At 42.1% G+C, this 20,172-nt stretch overlaps 1 protein-coding gene across 1 annotated transcript; it reads left to right on the forward strand.

Moving 5' to 3' along the window:
• Positions 1-8,149: 8,149 nt before the first annotated feature.
• On the forward strand, positions 8,150-18,009 carry pax9 (paired box 9). Its single transcript, XM_061082172.1, has 6 exons — positions 8,150-8,177; positions 8,444-8,541; positions 8,639-8,725; positions 11,386-11,500; positions 12,056-12,670; positions 17,834-18,009. Exons 1-6 carry the CDS (start codon positions 8,150-8,152, stop codon positions 18,007-18,009), a joined length of 1,119 nt encoding a protein of 372 aa, XP_060938155.1.
• Positions 18,010-20,172: the final 2,163 nt, after the last annotated feature.

The following is a 20,172-nucleotide window of genomic DNA, read 5'->3' on the forward strand; positions in this document are numbered from 1 at the left end:
TCAGCTCTCCATCTCCGATCCCTCCTCAGACAAACCCGGACTCCTCTCGCTCGCTTCTGGAATCAGCTGCTTAAACAGACAGTTTGAACATTTTTCACCCCGAGCAACGAGGGAAGTTCAAATAAAGCTTTGCATACATGAGTTAAATACAAGTGAACCACAGAGTGTGAATCACTCAGAAGTTCAAATATCAGTTTCATTCTAAGTTCAAAAACGTGTTTTGGTTTTTGTCCCTTGTTAGTCGCTGAACCTGCAGAGTGATGTACAGTTTGACACCAGGGGACCGATTTCACATTCATCTGCTGAAGAGACAGTTTCTTTGTTCTCACTGTAAATCAGTGCTTTGTGGACATCATTGAAATTTCTGACATTTTGAAGCCTAACAGGAAATGCTACAACAAACCTAAAATGGAAAAACCCAAAACCTCCATTTTACCTTCACTGAAAAATCTACTTTTCTCAGGAGACAACTTTTGAGATGAAAATATTTTGCTCATTCAAATGTTCGTAATTCTTAACTGAGCATTAATGGAGTTTAGCTGATTTTGAGACTTTTTAACGAGTTCAACAGAGTATTTTGTTATTTCTTTATATGTCTGCCATCTCTAATAGAGACAATGAATGCACCACGAGGCCCCTTAGTACATTTATGTATTGTTGTGTCCATATAGTAAATTAAAGTCTCAGGTCAGTATCTTGATGTTTCCTGGGCCCTTCAGTTCAAATAAAAGACGACTGCAAATAAAAGAACAATGTCCTCTGATTCTATCATCCCTCAAAAGAGTTGGATTTAAAAATTTAACTGCCAAAACAGTCTGAATCCAAAGTTGAGATAACCATGAAGTCGGCTGAGTAACAGGCAACTTTTGATGATGAATGCAAGAAGCTGTACATGTTAAATTGGTGGAGTGTCCCTTTAACTGTTCATATTAAAGTTAATATTCATTTAACACAACATCCACCATGTTACCACTGTACCATCTGCTGACATCCTCACGTGCCCTCCACCCCTGAACTGGTACTTTACATTAAGACCAGTTCAGAGATAAACCCCTGAGATGTTTATCTGATTGTCCGTCACCTTTACAGCCACAATGAGGCCTCTGTTCCTCCACAGCCCAGCGTGATGGCTTTAGTGTAGCATCACGCTCCAGCAGCTGCACCTGCCGCCATCCTGCTCCTCTCCCCCTGTCCTGTAAATACCATTAGCATTTTGGAGAGGGGCAGCAGGGGATAATTACTTGGCCGCCACATCACTCTCTGTAGTAAACTGGGGTCTTGTGAGGCGGCTTGACCAAGCAGCAGCTGGGTGTTTGCTGCTCTATGAGTGTGTGTGTCTGTGTGTGTGTGTGTGTGTGTTTGCTGCTCAGTGAGTGTGTGTGTGTGTGTGTCCACAAGTCAGGTTTGTTTGTCTGATGCTTTAAGACACAAAGCCAGTGTGTACCGATAGGATTTTCACAAGAGAAGATACAAAACACAGGAAAGAGAGAACGATCCTGGAACATCAACATGAGCATTAGGACAATCAAGTGTGTTTATTGAAATAGAAATCAAGAGAAACCACGTGTGGAACGACTTGTTACACACAAGGACACGCCACTTAACACAATTGATTTTAAAGAGAAGCTTAACACATTAAATCTTTTAGTTTTTAAAGAAGCCAAAAGCCAGTTATACTTCTTGATTGGCATTTTCATTTGAGCTTTCAATTCACCTCAAACTTTGATTTTGTATTTAAAAATGTCACAATTTCAGAAAACACAAAATCACAAATGTCTTAAAATGCAGAGAGAAAAATCAAGTTCTATCAAATGTATGTAAAAGTAATAAATGAACTTACAACATGACTTTTAAGCTTTGTGCTTAGTGTGATGTATTATTGATTATTTATATAGATTACCAGCAGTGATCAGCCATTAATTCATTCATATGAATGGTAGTAAAAATTCAAACTTGAGTTCCTTTCTCCGATGGGGACACAGATTATAAACCATGCAAACGTAAACAGGAGTCTCCCCCAGAAATATAATTTACTTTTCAGCTGAGTTGTTTCCACAGCTGCCGTCATCCCCAGTCCATCACTGCTCACACCAGTGCAAACATTTCATATGTGATATCAGTTCTGTGTGGAAGCAACAAAACTATATTTAACATTTTAACATGATCATTACTGCTATTCTTTAATTATATATATTATTCATACACTTGTATATTGTTAAAAAAAGACGTGTAGCTGCTTTATTAATTATATCAAGACCAATTCAAGAAAAAAGTCAGATAGTGGTATTTTTCAAACAAGATTTTATTTACACGTATTTAACTTGTGGTAACAATATAGTCACTGAATTCGTTATTGTCTCATGTGTGTTCCAGTTAAAGCTTTGAACTAAGAAACTGTGAGTCCACTTACATGCATGAGATCATAGACACTAAGACACATAAGATAAGTGAGATAAAAATATCAAATAAATAAATAAAACAGAATCAGGCTGAATTAAACTCACATGCTACACAGTTTGTGTTTCCATCTTTTCAGACATGTTCCAGATTTTGTTTTCATGAAAAACTCAGTGGAAACAAAGGAAAGTGATTTTCAGTCACAGTGTAAATAAACTAACTGTTTGATAAAATATGTAAAGGACATAACTCTAATCTGTTACAAAGTTCTTTCTGAAAATAAAAACTTTGTACTTCTGTGAACTATCAACATGTGAAGCCTCTGAACCTGTTGTTGCTGCTGGAGACATGTCTGATACGTGGTCGCCCTCTAGAGGACACACATTAAAACTGACAGACACAGTCCTGCTTCAACCTAAAACACAAGCTGTGGATGAGGTTCACCTCAGTCTTTATCTGCCAGGTGGAAAACACCAGAGGTTTGATCCTCAGACATGGTTCTTGTGTTGCTCTTCATTCTCAGCTGCCTGATGTGAAACTAAGGGAGGATCAGTGGTGGGAGGATGAAACCAGCTGCTGGTCCTTCGTGATGTGGGGATGTAGTTAGAGCTCCTTGTCTGACTGAGGGGTCCTGAGTCCCCTGCACACTTTTACCTCCAGATTATTAAAACCCGGACCTTTCATTTGGATTGATGAAGAAGAAGGAGGGATGAAAGCATGAGAAATGCACAAGTACAAAAATAAACAAAAAAATAGACATAATTTAAAAAAACATTCAAAAAAACAACATATGTATGTATAAAGGTTTTTAGGCTTTTTGATGTTTAGATTATTCGACTCTTTCACAGAGAGACGTGTCATCAGTCCTGAGCCCAGACACACAACCAGAGGCTTTAACAACCATCAGCATGTTGACAGGTGATCTGGTCTCTCACAGAGTCCTGGTCCCTGCGTCACGGAGACAGGCTGAGATCCAACAAAGAGACAAAAAACACTGACAGGTTCAGAATGCTTGGAAACAACCTTCATGTCAAGGACCTTGAAAGAGTGCAAGTGCACACATGGCAAAGGACGGTGACACCAAATGCTGCTGTGCCTGAAACTTTAACACAGTATGAACTAATAACACAAGGAGGAGTTTAAAATGAAAAACTTCTAACATTCAAAACAGAAATAAACATGAACCTCACCAGGCATCTATATCTATTCATAACATGGAGCAGTGCACGAAATACAGAACATATAAATCCATGATATATAGTATTAGGTATAATCTATTTACCACATGAATGCTAGGTGCTATAGGCAGCTATGACAATATGAAATACCAATGTATCTGTTTGCTAAATGTCCATTAGATGGCGCCACTGTACTTGGAATAAGCAGGTTGTGTGGTTGTGTGTTGGCAGAGGCAGTGACCCTCTGGAGACACTGAGACCAGCAGGGACACACACAGGGACACTCCAGTGTTGTTGTCTCACCAGGGGACCAACTTGAGAAGGTTCTACCTCAGTGTCCAGTTCTCTGGGGCTCAACAGCGCCCCCTGCAGTGTCACTAAGTCATGCAACTTGTCATTGAATTGTGTAAAAAGCAGCAGAATCAGCTTCCACGTCAGGATGCGTCACGTGGACTGGATTCAGGAGGCCTCGGTGCACATTCACATCATATGAAATATTCACTTATCAATTAAGCAGATTAAATACATTTAAACATAATTCAACAGCAAGATATAAAGAAGATTGTTCTAGTTTATATCAATCCCTCGTTTTATTCGTTTCCTCCTCAGACATTAGACTCACAATCAAACATCAGTTGTATAGTTGTGTGTCGCTGCTCCACACACACACACACACACACACGTGACTCCGCTCGGCCTCTGTTTGTTTATGAGGACACTGAACACTGGGTTCACTCGGTAATCTAATAACACTGTGTAAAACACTGGTGAAGCCGGGCCTGACTAATTACAGGAATGTTTCTGGATCTTAATGCATGAGGAAATTTAATATAAGTCCAGCTCAGGTATGACTCAACCGTTCCTCGGCTCTATACGGTGCATGTAGTGTGGTCTGCATCAACACCCCATTTGCACGTTTCTGCACAAAGGAAACGCTGCGTGTAAAGGCGCATGAAGGTTGAACTCTGCGGGTTTTTCTCCTCCTCTGTCCTCGGTGCGGGACAAAGAAAGGTCCAAATTAGGGCGGAATGAAATATTTAATACTAATGCATGCCAGGTGCCAGACGCACAGATGTCAAAGTGATGTATGCGTAAAAGTGTCGTAAATATTGTTCCTTTTTGTCGCACTGGGCTGAACTCCAGGGCCAGGCCTCTGAAACACGACTACACACGTCTTTAACCCGCGCTCGTCCTCATTAAGGCCCGTGCTAAAGTTACCTCGCCTCTCTTAACCCGGGCGAAGTGCTAACCTGCGCACAGACTTTAATGGTGTCGCTCAGGACGCAGGGGTTGGACTTGGAGTCGCCAGGTTAAAGAGATGTCACCCTCCAGCTCCTCACATGAAAGCTCCATGCAGTCTTATCTGAATATCACACACACACACACTCACTCACAGACAGACACACACACTCCCTTTCACACAGACACACACACACACACACAGACACACACACACACAGGGGACAGTTAGTGGTGGCTTGGATTTCACCGCTCTGCTGCTTCCTCTCTTTTCAGTAACCGGATCAGTCAGTGAGTCTCTGAGCTCAGTGTCCTGACTGGAGAAGTGTCTGAAGTTTAGCGACTACTTTTTGAAATGATATTTAACTAAAACAGCCAATACAATACAATAAATAAATAATAAAAATAACAACAACAGTAATAATAATGTTTTTCTCTCGAAAACATTTCAGTAAATCATATTATTTGTCTATAAACTATTGGTGAATCAATATCCCATGAATTCCGCCACTGATAATGAACTTTATACCGAAGTACTTCGATCTAGCAGTAGTACTTCTGCAGTGTATAAATACTCTGTTACCAGTACAAGTAGTTAGAGACCTACATTCAATATTAGAAAGTATAAATAAGAAAGTATAAGTATAAATAAAACACAAAAGGTTGTTCGTTGTGTTGAGTGGCCCATTTTAGAATAATGTTAAAGTACAGGGTTTAACTATTAATGCAGTTATCATTTAATAATTAATCAATATATTGATGTTGTTTCAGAACTGCTCAATAGTTTTTAAATCCCTGGGATCAATAAAGTCTTATTTTGATCTATAATAAAACATTGTCATTTATTTGTTGATTATTTATATATATTTATATATTTATCAATATCCTGAGTTATCATATAAATGTAGTCGAGTTAAAAGTAAAATATGGTTTATGAATAAGAAGCTGAAAAAAAGGCAAAACCCAAGAAAGTCTAAATACTCAAAACGTACTCTACTTGAGTTAATGTACTTAGTTACTTTCAAACATTGCTTTTAAGTTTTAAGATGATGGATTATAAATGTTATCGACTTGATGCTGTAAGTGATTCTATGTTGAGTGATTTAAGTTATTTCCTTCTGCCTCAGCTTTTCATCTGAACGTCCTGCGGCCCTGTGAAGATTTATCTCTTAGATCAGATTATAATCTCTAGAATAAACATCTGTGACGCCACAATTAATTAGATTAAAGTCTTAGTGGAGTGTTGTTCTTTTGGAAAAGGTGGAAATATGTGGAATTCACTCCCATTACCAGCATCAACTCTATTCTATATGGTTTTAGTATAAATACTAAATATTTAATCAATCTTTGGTTTAAGGTTTCATGCTCTTACGATATTTCACGTCTGGAATTATTCTGATTTCCAAACTAAAATGTGAAAACGATGTAGAATCAATATTCACTAAATAGATGATCTCTAACATTTCGTGGACATTTTAATATGTAGTAAATAGAAAGACAATACACATGTTTACATACATACAGATGTTCCTGCGTATTATTAACTGTGGATATATGAAGATAAACTCTTAATAACTAAATATATAATTGATTAACATATGATGTTGGTTCGTTTCACAGGAGGGGGTGCAGCCAAACGTCGTGTTTAAATCTCACTATGGATGAAACTGATCTCCATCATGATCTGAGGAACCTGGGTGACGTCTGACACGAAGAAATATTAGACAAAAATAAAATTCTGACTCTTCTTTCGATCAGACTATATCGAAATCCTGCTGCACTCGTCATTTTGTTTGTTTACCACGACGTGGGGCCTTTTCCTTTTTTCCATCGTGATAAACTGTGTAGTTCTCGTGTCTCCACTTGTTGAACAAGTGCTTATTAAAAACTCAAGGTGGTTAAGTGACTCTGCCGGAGCAGATAGTTGAGGTGGGAGTGTCTGGGTCATCGCAGTTTACAGAGGTCTCTGAACCGACAGGTAAACAAACTCAGGTGGATCCTAGCGCTGTTCCTGGCACAGCCTCGTCCCCCTCCGCACATCTCTGCGGTGCGCCGGAGAAATGCAGGACTGGAGCCGCTGCGTGATTTATTAAGGAGGGGGTTTGTCACTCTGACAAGACCAGACAGTTTCCTGCACAACGCCTGAACACCGTGTCTTCATTTTGCAAAAGTGAAATCCTGCACAGTGCAGGAGGACGGTGCTGATGTGTGGGTGAACTGTGTGACCTGGGGAAACAGGGCTGTGCTGCATGGACACACATTAAATCAAGATTAAAACGTTTATTTCACTCGATACAGATAATTATCAACAACGATGTTATTTATTTTTCAGTTTAAAAACAGATTTTTGGCTCCATGGTTGTTGTTTTAAACAAAACGTTTTACAAATCTGAGGTCGACTGATTATGTGTTTTACCTCCTCACTGTGCTGCTGAATGCATTAACAATATACATCATATTATTTCATTTATGTACAACCTTCGTTATATTGTTATTGATGAAAATTACATCGTGACAATCACTGTCTTCCAATGTCAAGCACTAACACCTAAAGGCCTGCTGCACATTATGTACATTGTATATAACAATAATAAGACAACTGTAAAATTACACCACTTTGATCACAATCTTTACCTCGCATATTTTATACATATATTATCTATTTCTACTTTTATTGTATACAATATTTATAATATTATTCACATTTTTATTTACAGTTTCCCCATTCGCTGCTCCTGTGCCATGGTGTATGGATTCTGAATCTCCTCATCAGAGGATCAATAAAAGCAGAATAAAACATGTTGTTCTCTAATTTGACTTTTCTTTTAGATTTGACTGTTTGCATAATTAGATTTGTTTTAAACTCTCTCTGTTTGACCATGACCTTAATGGAACAAATACAGAAAAGATTAACCACAGTAGAATACATTTGGCTCACACGCTCTCCTCCCTCCATGTTGAGTCATTATTAAATCTCTACCCGTGAAAACAATTATGCAAAAGCTGTGATTAAAGCTAAGTACAAGTGCAAACTAACTTCCAGAGAGCAGAGATTCATGCTATTCAGCTTCACCCTTCAGGTTGTGTTTGGTGTTCTGAAGGTTAGAGGAACAAATCTGCAAACAACAGCAACAAAACAAGAATTAATGGGAAATATGAAACGAAATATTACGATTCGGTTGCTCCAAATCAGTGGATTAATCGCACAAACATTTAATCCCATAATATCGTGTTACATTACCTTAAAACCAAACAAGAGTAACTTCTAGACTTGAATTTTCTGAGCATGTTTATAAAATATAATGGAGTTTTATGAAGAGGAAGAATATGACAGTATGGCTCCGCGCAGGCTGCAGGACACGAGTTAGTCAATATGATTATTTGCAAAACGTCTCTCATGCATGAAATCATCGATGCACATATTTTGCGTCATGGAACCGCAGCTTTGCATTTTCTTCTGCATAAATCCGGGAAACGCGTCAGACGCACAGAAGAGCAGAGTGTGTGGGAAATGGTCGAATCCAGTCATGCATGTGGCAAGGAACTATTTCCTGCAGTATGTGACTGGATAACCTACATAATAGACAAATATGTAACGTCCACTGACTTTTTTGTTCATGCACCTGCAGCTATGAATAATGGAGACGGATATTGGTGGAGTGTGGAGGCCCTCCACCAGAGAGCCGTGCCCGGGAGCCTGGACTCCACCACCACCACCCGCCGCTGTGTTAGACCAGCAGACGTGTGAGTCAACCTGCTGCTGTCGAAGCTCTCCAGTCCATCGTTACACAATTTGTCAGACAAGTGATGCGTTTCCTTCACAGACGGTCAGAGCTGTTCACCTCGACATGGACGGGTTCGGGCTGGTGTGTGACAGCCGAGGCTCCAGCCATGCGTGGAGGAGGAGGCCTGTTAGCACCGGCGTGGCGTGCACGGACAGACTGAGGAAAAATAAATACACTGGAGGAAAAATAAATGATATTTCTGGTGGTTATTTGTTAAAGTTTGCTTCCAGCACATGAAACAATCCACTGGTCCAGAGCTACATGACGAGATAATGACAAACACATGAGGATTATCTACTTCCTCCCCCTCAACAGGCCCATTTGATTAAAAAATTATTACTATTATTGCAATTATTAAATATCTATCACTATTATACCTTTGACACACAGCCTGATATAATTAAAATTATTACAGTACGTTTATTAAAATAATCCCTGATGGGATCTAATCGAATAACTTTGTGATGTGGCAATGTATCCGCCATGTGCTCAATTATTTTGTATCAATTTTATTGTTATTTCAAGTTGTGTGATATCATTTATCAAATAAACACATGGGATACAAGTATTATTTTTCCTCGTGCCCCCCCCCCCCACACTAATCACATGTCTTTGGACATCTCCTAATGGGGATGAGTGTGTGTTCAGTGGAAGGTGGAGCAGTGGGATGGGACCTCTGCTCCCTCGCTGCTGACCTTCTGTTGTTTCGGCCACCAGAGGCTCCTCAGTGGAAACCAGTTCAGCACGTTTCCCCCCCAACGGTAAACATCATCCCTGAACGCATTAGTGGCCTGGGCAGGGTGGGCAGGGTGGGCAGGTAGGGGGGCCCCGAGCAGCGACACGATGGTTTTTTAAAAACGAGTCCACTAATAACAATAATAGTATGCAACATGTATGCAAACATATCTTTGGAGAAGCGTTAATTCACGTCTCTTTAGGAACAGAGTTGTACTTTTACGCACGGTGCAGTTGCAGAGATTTAAGGCCTGAAAATGTGGGAAACGATTAAAGTAAAGTAACAGTGAGTTTACTCTAAAGCCCACATATCTGAGTTGAGCCGAGCCGAGCCGTGCCGAGCCGTGCTGGAACAAACAGCCAGACACACCGTGTGTACACTGTGGCCCCTCACGGCAGCCTCGGTGGTTTCCAACAATATTCCAAACTGCACGGCTGCATGGCTGCGCTGTTTGATGTTTACATGCACGTTGATCCCTCCAGGTCGTCGGGAGGATGCAGGTCAGTCACGCACTGTGGCCTTTTATTTTGAAAAAAAGAAAGAAAACAGAAAATATGACACGCGAAAAAACCCAAAGCATGTGTCAAACCAGGGGAGAGAGAGAGAGAGAGAGAGGGAAAGAGAGCGAAGGCGCAAAGTTATGGTGTGTGTTTGTTTCTCGTGTCGGGAAGCAACAAATCTTTCTTATTGCCTGCAAACGGGGGGTTTCTGCGCAGCCGCTCCATGTGTGCAGGCAGGGGCAGTAAAGTTAGACATGATCCCCCCTTTTTTAAAGATATTCCTCTGCAACCTATGAGCCTGGTGTGTAATTTTGTAAAGGTTGGAACCTAAAGGGCAATTAATTTATCATACGTAAGCTCCAGAAACGCTCATATCATAAACGCTTGCTGTGCGTAATTTGGCACAGAAGGAGAAAACGTTGGGCCTGATGTCCGGCAATGCAAATCAAATTATTTTGCTTTCTGAAAAGGAAAAAGATAAAAACAGAAGGATTAAAAAACACTTGAGGGAGTAATGTTCGTTTCAACCTGGTCAAAAATAAATATAATATTTAAATTGAGTTAAATCTGGCGGTTTAACGCTGTCATTTATTTTCTAAACCAGGCAGAATCTTTACAAAAGTGAAACATGTTTGTTTTGTCTTCGCCTCATTTTCAGCCAAACACCAGCCGGCGCTGGATGGATTAGTTTTGATGGTTTGATGCGTAAAGAAAAGTGAAAAATAAAAATACACGAGCAGCAGACACTTAAAAAATAAGGAGCGTCATAATAACTCCAGTGCACGGAGGCACAGTTTCTCCACTTCACCCAGCCGGTTACATTATTTAACACCAATCAGTCACTTTCCTTCCATTTCCTTAATGGTGCCATTTAAAAGAAGTTGGGCTGAAGGGCAGTGGAGCGTAAAGCCACCAGAAGTTAGCTTCTCCACCTTTTTGCTTTCACAGCAGAAGTTGGCTCTTCTATTGTTTTGAAAGGATTCATCTTTGTCACTTACACACGAATGTTATATATAATTAATGGCATCTAAACGTGTGGTTAAAACGTGCATAACTTGGCGCTTTTATGGAAATATGACTATTTTCCAGTTGGCGTTTCTCTGCGTTGGTCCCTGGATGTTTCTTTTTTTTGCGCATTTCTTTATTTAGACTCACATCCACAAGTTGAAAAGATCCAGATCTAATCCCAAATCTTGATATTGCTTTTTTTTATACTCACCGCTTGTCTCAATAACAAACGCATTCATGGTGGTATATCCCAGGCTTTGCTGTGTGATGGGACAGAGAAGGGAGAGGAGGAGGACTTGGGGAGGTGGTGGGGGGGTGGGGGGGGTGTCTCCGTGAACTTGTCATGTCAAACTTCTGCACCAATGAGGACTCAGCTCCGAGCGATCCCGAGCGTCCATCGGCGAGTGGAGCCAATCGGCGGGGAGAGAAGAGTTTGGAAGTCCAGCCTCCACAGATTTCCACAGATTGAAATGTAAGCCTGTCTCCAGCGCCGTCAGGAAACAGACCGAGACTTTTGTCCCTCTTGTTCCTGATCGCACCAGAACCTTTCCTTGAGGACGCGGCTCTGGACGGAGGACACGCTGGACGCGGAGCAGGATCCACGCAGGGGGCACAATCCGGACACCGTGTTCTTCATTTGCGGTTTCAACACTATGGGTGAGTTCAGTGGCTGGATTTTTCTGCTCTTGGATGCAGCGAATTGTCCAACGTCCTGTAGACAAGCTGGGGAGGGACATGTCGAGGTGTTGTCTGTCTGAGGAACAGGTTAGGTGCTGAGGAACCAGCAGACCGAGACAGAACATGTGCCATTACGCACAGGATTTAGCATCGACTACAGGACGTCCGTGTGAAGTTCAGTGTGTGTGTGTGTGTCAGCGATTAGTGGACAAACCAACTTTAAGCTGCACACAACTCACAGTGATAGAGGTTTGTTTAGCTGCGAAGAGATTTCTGGTGATATCACTTAAAATCCAAAAATACGCACCTTTACGCAATGATTTGCAAACTGGATTTTGGATTTATTTTGGTTAGAGATAAATCTTGTGAATGGCAAAAAAAACAACAATGCATGAGAGTTTCACACCTTATTTATTTGACTCTATATAATTATATTAATTGGAAAAAGACCCTATGAACGCGTGGTGATTCAGTGACTCAATCTCTCCTTCTCATGCTCTTCTTGTGTGTGTGTGTGTTTGATTTGGACACCAGAGCCAGCCTTCGGCGAGGTGAACCAGCTCGGCGGTGTCTTCGTCAACGGCAGGCCGCTCCCCAACGCCATCCGGCTCCGGATCGTGGAGCTGGCCCAGCTCGGGATCCGACCCTGTGACATCAGCCGGCAGCTGCGCGTCTCCCACGGCTGCGTCAGCAAGATCCTGGCCCGCTACAACGAGACGGGCTCCATCCTCCCGGGGGCCATCGGAGGCAGCAAGCCGCGGGTCACCACCCCCACCGTGGTCAAGCACATACGGACATACAAGCAGAGGGACCCGGGGATTTTTGCCTGGGAGATCCGGGACAGGCTACTCGCCGACGGGGTGTGCGACAAGTTCAACCTGCCCTCCGTCAGCTCCATCAGCCGGATCCTGCGCAACAAGATCGGGAATCTGTCCCAGCAGAGTCAGTACGAGTCCGGCAAGCAAGGGCCTCACCCGCCGCCTCAACCCACGTTACCCTACAACCACTTATACTCATACCCGACTTCCAAAGTGCCCACCCCCCCCGGCATGCCCACCCTCCCCGGACACATGGCCATGCACAGGATATGGCCCTCCTCGCACTCCGTGACAGATATTCTGGGGATACGGTCGATTACAGAGCAACAAAGTAAGCATGGCTGCATGGAGGAAGGTGACTTCTGATTGTTGCACTGCATTTATCCAACTTTGGGGTTTTACGCACGGCATCCACGCGTGTGTGAGAGGGGGGAGGGTATTAATTTCTACTTTAATTGTTTAATATCATCTAAAAAAGAAGCTCTCAGGCCTCTGTGGAGATCTGACCTGCAGCCACACGTCAGTTTCTCTGCGAATTCTCTGTTTTCTGCTTTGCGCCACGTCGTGTGTGTGCAAACTAAAAACCTGCAACCCAAACTAAAAACGCGTAAATTGTCTCTACAATGTGACGTGCTGCTCGTACGTCATCCCGTATCCCACAGGCCTGCTGATAGTGGTTGGGGGGGCAGGTCAGTGCAGAAACAGATGGTCCAGCTTGCAGTAATGATTAAGAGGCGGATGTGGAATAATATTGGAGGGAGATGGAGTTGGATGAAGTGTGCAGCGCCATGCATGACTCGGGGGTCTGGTTGTGTTACATGTGTGCGGCTGCAGCGTGCGTGTGTTTGTGTTTGTCGTGCATGTGTCATGTGCAGGTATGGTAAAGACCATGCGGCTGTTTTGGAAACAGTGAAACAGGACCCGGCATAAATCAGTGTTAATGGCCGGCTCGGTGTTGTGAAAGACATCTCTTTTTTCTTCTTCTTCCTCTCTGGGAGCTCGTTTTTGCAGAAGTGCTGTCAGGCTCCAGCAGGGCGGCCGAGCACAAACACACACCCCGGCTCCTGTGCGCTCCAAGCCCGCTGAGAGGAGCCCTCTGCTCCGGGAGGGAGACGTGGAGCAGAGCTGCCGAGGGGTTCCTAAGAAAGTGTAGCTTTATAAACAATTCATGCATTTTCCCAAAATTATTAGCAGATGTTTGTGGCAGGTTTTTTGAAGGCAGGGTTAAAGGCTTTTGGGAGTCGATTTAAAACGCCAAAGATTATTTGCAGCAAAGTGACGATTATTGCTAAAATATAAGGGAAATTATTAGGAATATTTTCGGGGATATTGTTTTAAATTGATAGTGATTTTACGCATCTTAATTGTCGTGCATGGGTCACACACACTTGAGGAAACTGTTTTGGATTAATTCAACACAAAGCATCAGAAATACACTTGACAATAACTAAGGTATTACATACAAATATTTCAACATTTTAAATAAATTGTCTTAAACGAGTTGTAGCCTTGTTGGACTTTGTTTCCCAGTGCAGACGCTGGGAATAACGTGAGGTATTAAATCTATTACGCACAAAAAAATACACGGTGAAAGTAAACGTGATTCGTCCCGGATATGGACACGTTTTGTTGTCCCACTTCCACCAGAGACGTTTTAACTTTTATCAATCTACCACTGGGCCTTAATCTGATGCACGAACCAAAACAAATAGTTTCATTCAGTCTCAATGCGTCTTCTTTAAGGAAACAAATGGCACCTTGTTACACCTTCTGTACAATACCTCTCAGTCCTAATCCAACAAAAACCTGATTAATTTAATTGATTATTTGTTTTGGAAATTAGTGAAAATATCTTAAATTTCTATGAAAAAGAAATTATCCAACTTTCAAGCGATTGGACAAAAATATTACCGAGCAAATCTCAAAACCAGATTATTTAAAGTCTCTATTTTCCATTATTGTCCAACTAACCTGGAACTGGACCAGGTTATAAAAATAGGAGCTCTGACACATGAGCTCTGAATCGGTGAAGTGACATCTGAATGTGCCTCAGTGCTAAAAGTCTCCGGGTTTATTGTGTCTCCTGGTTAATCTGGGCCTGATGTTTGTGTGCGAGGCAGAGACTCTGGTTTAGGTTCAACTTTCCCCTTCCACCCTTCATCTGTAGAGAAAACCCTCCTCTTCTCTTTTCTCCTGCCCCCCCCACCAGTTAGTGACAGTCCATCCTTTCCCTGCGCCAAACTAGAAGAATGGGCCGCAACACACAGAACTAATTTCCCAGCAGCCACCTCTCCACTAGTCAATGGCGTGGATACAACCGCATTTACACGCAAAATACACGCAAAATACACGCAGAGAAACGAACTTCTCTATTCCTGGTGCTGAGGCCATTCATCTAATCCCACTCTTTTTAAATAATATTATTCTGAATATTATGTGGCCCTGAAGTTTCACCTCTCTCGCTGCTTCTGGCTTCTGGTGTATTTTATACCTTATTATTATTATTTTATTCTGGCTTCATAAAGGTGCAGCCACTTCCTGTCGGTCCTGCTGCATGGCCACTGGTTTTTATGAATCCTCCCAGTGTAAATGATAAAATGATAATAAGTGGGAGAAAGAGGTTTGGATTGCCTACACTTATTCTATTGGTTTGTTTCTGCAGCTCGTTGGGCTCTTGGAATTAACTGTGACTGTAACTACACTCAGAAACTGAAAACTTACACATAGTCTGCTTTCATTTTACTGCTAAATTAATCTAATAAGCAATTTTAAATATTTAGGGTTCAACGTTCAGAGCCAAGGTACTGAACTTTTTATTTTTAATTTTATTTAAAAAAAATGCAGTGGCCTTTAAAGTAATATTTTGTTTAACACAAGTTAGGTGCAGGCATTTAAACCTGGGACATAATAACAAATAATTGTTCAAAATAAATCTGAAATCTAGAATAATAAAAGCATCAATGACAAATTATCACATTTGCGTTAATTTTAGACAACGTATATTTCACTATATTTAAAGTTAAGGACTCTTCCTATATTTTCTTATAAAAATATTTTTTTAATAATAATTTCAAACTTTTTGGTCTGTTTTTTCCTATTAAAAACAAAACGTCCCCTCAGAGACTTTTATTTTATTGCGCAGATTTCTTTCCTCTTATTTTTAAAGGACGTTCGATTCTCGCCAGATAAAAAACGAGAAGTTGATATTTGGCCTCTTCGTCTCCGGCTCAGTTTTCACGCTGAGACCAGGAAGCTTTTCAAAGTGACACCGGACCCAGCGACTTTCCTCAAGGTCTCGAACCAACAGCTTCACTGAACCATTAAAGTCTCTAAGTGACAAAGAAAGGTGAAGACTGAGGATCAACTTCTCCTGTTAAATAGATCTGATCCCTTTGAGACACAGCGTCAAAACGTCAGACTGATAGTTTCCAAACTTTCATTTGCTTCCTCGTTTTAAAGTAAACTTAATTAAAACTGATTTTAAAAAGTCAAAGTTGAAAACACTTTTCTTAAGTTTAACTTTTAAATAATTTCCTCTAAAGTTGACTGTGGACGTTGAGTTCATTTGAAGCATTAAACGCTTTAGTGACGAGGCCTCAATCTCTTCTTCAGTATCAGGCCAAAGACTGAGGTTACAGCTCGGAGGTGAATCCGTTCATGTTCGTCAGGAAAACTGACTTTTAAAAAAATGTAAACAATTATATAATCAATATTTAATGTCTTTTAAGATTCGCTCTCGACATTATTAAGATGATATGTAGGTTCTTGTAGTTATTTATTTGGAATATATGAAGTTTAGATAATATTTGGGTGAAGGGGCTTTTTATTATTATTATTCAAGTCTGATATTAAACATATTAAATTATCACCATTTACATCTTGTGACCACATCGACCTCAATCATAAGAAAAATATAAACTATAAAATGTGTGAGGTTATTTTAAATAAAATACACACATGCGTGTTGGCTTTTTGTGAGATTACATATTTTTTAGATGGATTTTCTATACACAACTTTATGTGAGATATTACGTCAGGTGACGTGTTGTGAACAGAATAATAGGGACACCTGAACAAACTGCGATAAACACACAACATCTGTAAAACCTTCTCCACGTTGTTGACTTTGTGTCAGACAGGTGTTGATGCATCTCTCACTTGTGAGGCCGTGAGATTCATGTAGCAGCAGATCGTTTCCTCAGTGTGTCTATGTAGAGCCCGTGTGTGTACGCTTGCATGTGTGTGTGTACAGTGGGTGTGTGTATTTATGCTATGTGTGTGTAATGCTGAATGTGTTACACGCTGTGATGAACCTAAATGATTTGAAATAGGAAAAAAAACTGAAACGCAGCTAAAAGCCCGTAGAGCGTTTTATCAAACACGCCGTAGACGTGAAGACACACAAACACCCACAAACACCCCCCCCCAGACACCCACAGTCACCCGACACACACCCACAGACATGTCCACACACACACACACACACACACACTCAGAACCAGGCTCCTCTCCACAGTCGTGCATCACAATCACCACAGACGTCAGCTTAGAGGATCATTTTTCACGTCTCCTTTTCTCTGTGTGTCCTTCCATGAGAAACAAGTCGGAGGAACAAGAAAAGATCAGAATAGTCGACAAATAATTCCCAGTAGTCGCAGCAGACCACCCAGGAACACAACTCTTCGGCCTCCCTGTTGAAATGCTTTGGTGAATTCCCCAAGTTAAGTCCTGTCGCCGTGCCAGAGAAGCAAAAACCCATTCATGCTCCGAAACTTCCATGCTCGCCCTCGTTCTCTATCATATTTCCCCTCTTCCTGCCCTTTCACTCTCAATCTCCAGTGACATCTGTTTTGTGGCGCACCCCCCCCCCCAACCCTCCCAAACCAAACCGCCCTGTCTCCCATCGTCTGGCGTGGTATATCAACGTCCAGCTCTAGGTATAGAGAACAGAGTCGTGCATGTATGGGTTTTTTATCCGTGTTTAATGTGTTCCAGGGGCACGAGGGCGAATAATTGATCATCCATACTTTCATCGAAATGGGTAAAAGTGGGTTTTTTATGTGGTGGCTGTGAAGCTAGTCTGTGCTGTTTATCATTCAGCCGTCACTTTCCCTTTCACTTTCTCTGCAGCTCGCCTCAGCTTTTTTCCATTACATCTCAGCTGCTAGTGTGTGTGTGTGTGTGTGTGTGTGTGTGTGTGTGTGTGTGTGTGAGTGTGTGTGTGTGTGTGAGTGTGTGTGTGCGTCTACCTGGGCTGGAGTCACTAAATAACTCAAACCTGGAGTCTCAGTAGAAAACTGGCTGTTGAGTGGCAAATTATTTCCTGTTTCGAAATTTTTCTGAGGAATAACCAAGTGATGAAAATGACTAACTGCGATTTCTACCTGAAACCAGGAGGCCCGAGAACCAGTGAACCGTGACCTTTGACCCCTCTGACTCACATACATCCACACCTTCTGATCGTCTCCTTTCTCTCCCTCTCTTCTCCACACAGACGCCGAGTGGATCGCCCACAGCGAGCAGCTATGTCACAGCGCCCAGCACCCCTCCCTACCGCCCTCCCACCCGAGCGTCACGCTGCACGGCGTCCAGCGCCACCACGTCGGCCTGTGTGACCGGAGCCACATGGCGGCCGGCCAGTGGCAGTGCGCCATCTCCCCACAGCTGTGACACCGCCACACCTCTGGCCTTCCGGAGCACGACGCTGTGAAGACGGCTGACTGATAGGGAGGGGGGAGGAGGGAGAGAGGGAGAAAGGGGTGAGTGGGTGGTGTGTGAGATATGGCGAGGACAGTGAAGACATCAAGTCTGTCTCGTGTGGCTTCATTTCAATCCCACTGCCTCCTTTGTATACGAGGGCCTCGGGGGCCCAGGACCATATTTGTGCCTCCTCCTCCTCCTTCTCCACCTCCACCTCCACCTCCACCTCCTCCTCCACCTCCTCATCCTCGTCCCTGCTTCACACAGTCAGACCAAAGACAGAGGGAATACACATTCTGTCCATTTTTACAGTGTGTGAAAGAACTGGCCGGGCAGGTGTACTGAAGGACTGATGTGTGTGACTGCTTCTCCTCCATCCATCAACACACCTCCTCTCAGATTCCTTTACTGCGTTCTTCTGCTGCGAATGTCTTTGGGCCAAAGGGGGTAACGTATAACTTCAAGAAAAAGCAAATCAAAGAAGAGGGGAGGGAGGGAAGGGGAACTTTGCATTAGCGTTTTCAGGGTGCTTATTATTTGCTCGTTTTTGTTTTTGTATGCTTTTTGTTGTTGTTGTTGTTCATGTTTTTGATAAAAAAATAACTGTCCTACGGTGCATTGTTTTCCCACTTCTCTGAAAAAAAAAAAAAAAAAAACGTGGCCTAAGCTCCAGAGAGAAGTTTATTTATTAGAAAAAAGGTTCGTTGAATGAAGAATGGGAAACTCCACGCATGTTCAGACAAATTGGCCTCGGTCGGATGTTTGGAGTCGAGAGAGTTAACGATTGAAAAATGTTGCACAATGAAAATTGAATGTATCTTATTAAATTGTTTGGCTGTTATTGGTGACGTTTTTGACCGGTTGATGTGTTCGGGGGGGAAATCCTGAGCATGTTTCATTCCAAGTGAATTAATCATCTTCACTCTTCGTCTCCCTCGGTAGTGAGTGAGGCCAAGTTAAGGAGATGGCAGCCGAGCGGCCGGTTTTACACGAGCAGGAAACTGCTTTTTGTGAAGAAAAAAAAGGGCATGCTCATACTGGGCCTGTACTTTCTATTACCAGGTTTCACGGCTCACTGGGAAAGCTCATCAGAAAGGCTTGACACACACACACACACACACACACACACACACAGACACACACAGTGTCTCCACATAATGCAATTCTGTCAAAATCCTTTGGACACTGAAACAACACGGATCAGGTACATGTCCTCTCAAGCCCTTTCTGTGGGCCTACTCATAGATAATATCATTCTATTAGATAAGTGAGAAGTTATGAACAGTTTATCGTAATATAATTAAATTCCATTTAATTATTTGGCAGACGGCTACTGGATGACAGAACTAAAGCTTCAGCAGAAGAGTTTGAATAAAGAACTAAATGTTTTCAAGGAGTCTGGGAAATCTGGTAAAGAAGTGCAGCAAAAATTGGGGCATAAATTAAATAGAAATATAAAAAAAATAAATTCTGATGAGGGTAAAGTGATTAAAATAAATCTAAAATGCTGTAGTATCAACAAAAGAGAGATGTTTCCTAATCATTCTTTTAAATGTGAATGTGCCTTCAGTAAACATCTCATAAGGAAGCGATAACATTTTTAAATCCTGGGTGTCCTATTTAAATAATTGCAAATGTCTTCTACCATGCAAAATAATTTTAATAATTTCAACCAGTTTTTTAAAGGGAGCAAATTTTGTGTTGTGATTTCGGTGTGCGGACGACTTCCAGACTCCCGGGGGTGAGGCGGACCCCCGGTGTGTCCTCAGAGGCCCGACACTCATTGTCCTGTAGTCTCCAAGGTCATCAGACATGTGACCCCAACACAGGCGTCGTCAGGGTTCAACTCTACGTGTTCATTACAAAAAGAAGAAACAAAAAGAAAAGCGCACACAAATGACACGTTTGTGAAATGATGCAAAAACACTTTCAGGAAGTTTGATGGTGGGAAGTAGCGTTATAGATCAGGAGTTTCCTGCAGTGATCAGTGATCAGAGATGGAAACACTCTGTGGTCCATCAGGGACGTGAAGCTGCTCACCTGCTCTTTAACACACAGCTTCTACCTGCTGCTTTGGTTAAGGCCTCCATGTCTCCACTCGTCCTGTTGCTACAACACAAACAGTCCCCTGCG

Source organism: Limanda limanda, chromosome 12, assembly GCF_963576545.1.
Source record: "Limanda limanda chromosome 12, fLimLim1.1, whole genome shotgun sequence".
NCBI lineage: Eukaryota > Metazoa > Chordata > Actinopteri > Pleuronectiformes > Pleuronectidae > Limanda > Limanda limanda.

Coding starts and splice junctions, on each gene's coding strand:
- pax9 (XM_061082172.1), top strand. CDS start 8,150: ATGGCTCCGCGCAGGCTGCAGGACACGA. Junction 8,542..8,638: donor CCACCACCACCCGCCGCTGT/GTTAGACCAGCA, acceptor TTTCCTTCACAG/ACGGTCAGAGCTGTTCACCT. Junction 11,501..12,055: donor TTGCGGTTTCAACACTATGG/GTGAGTTCAGTG, acceptor TTTGGACACCAG/AGCCAGCCTTCGGCGAGGTG.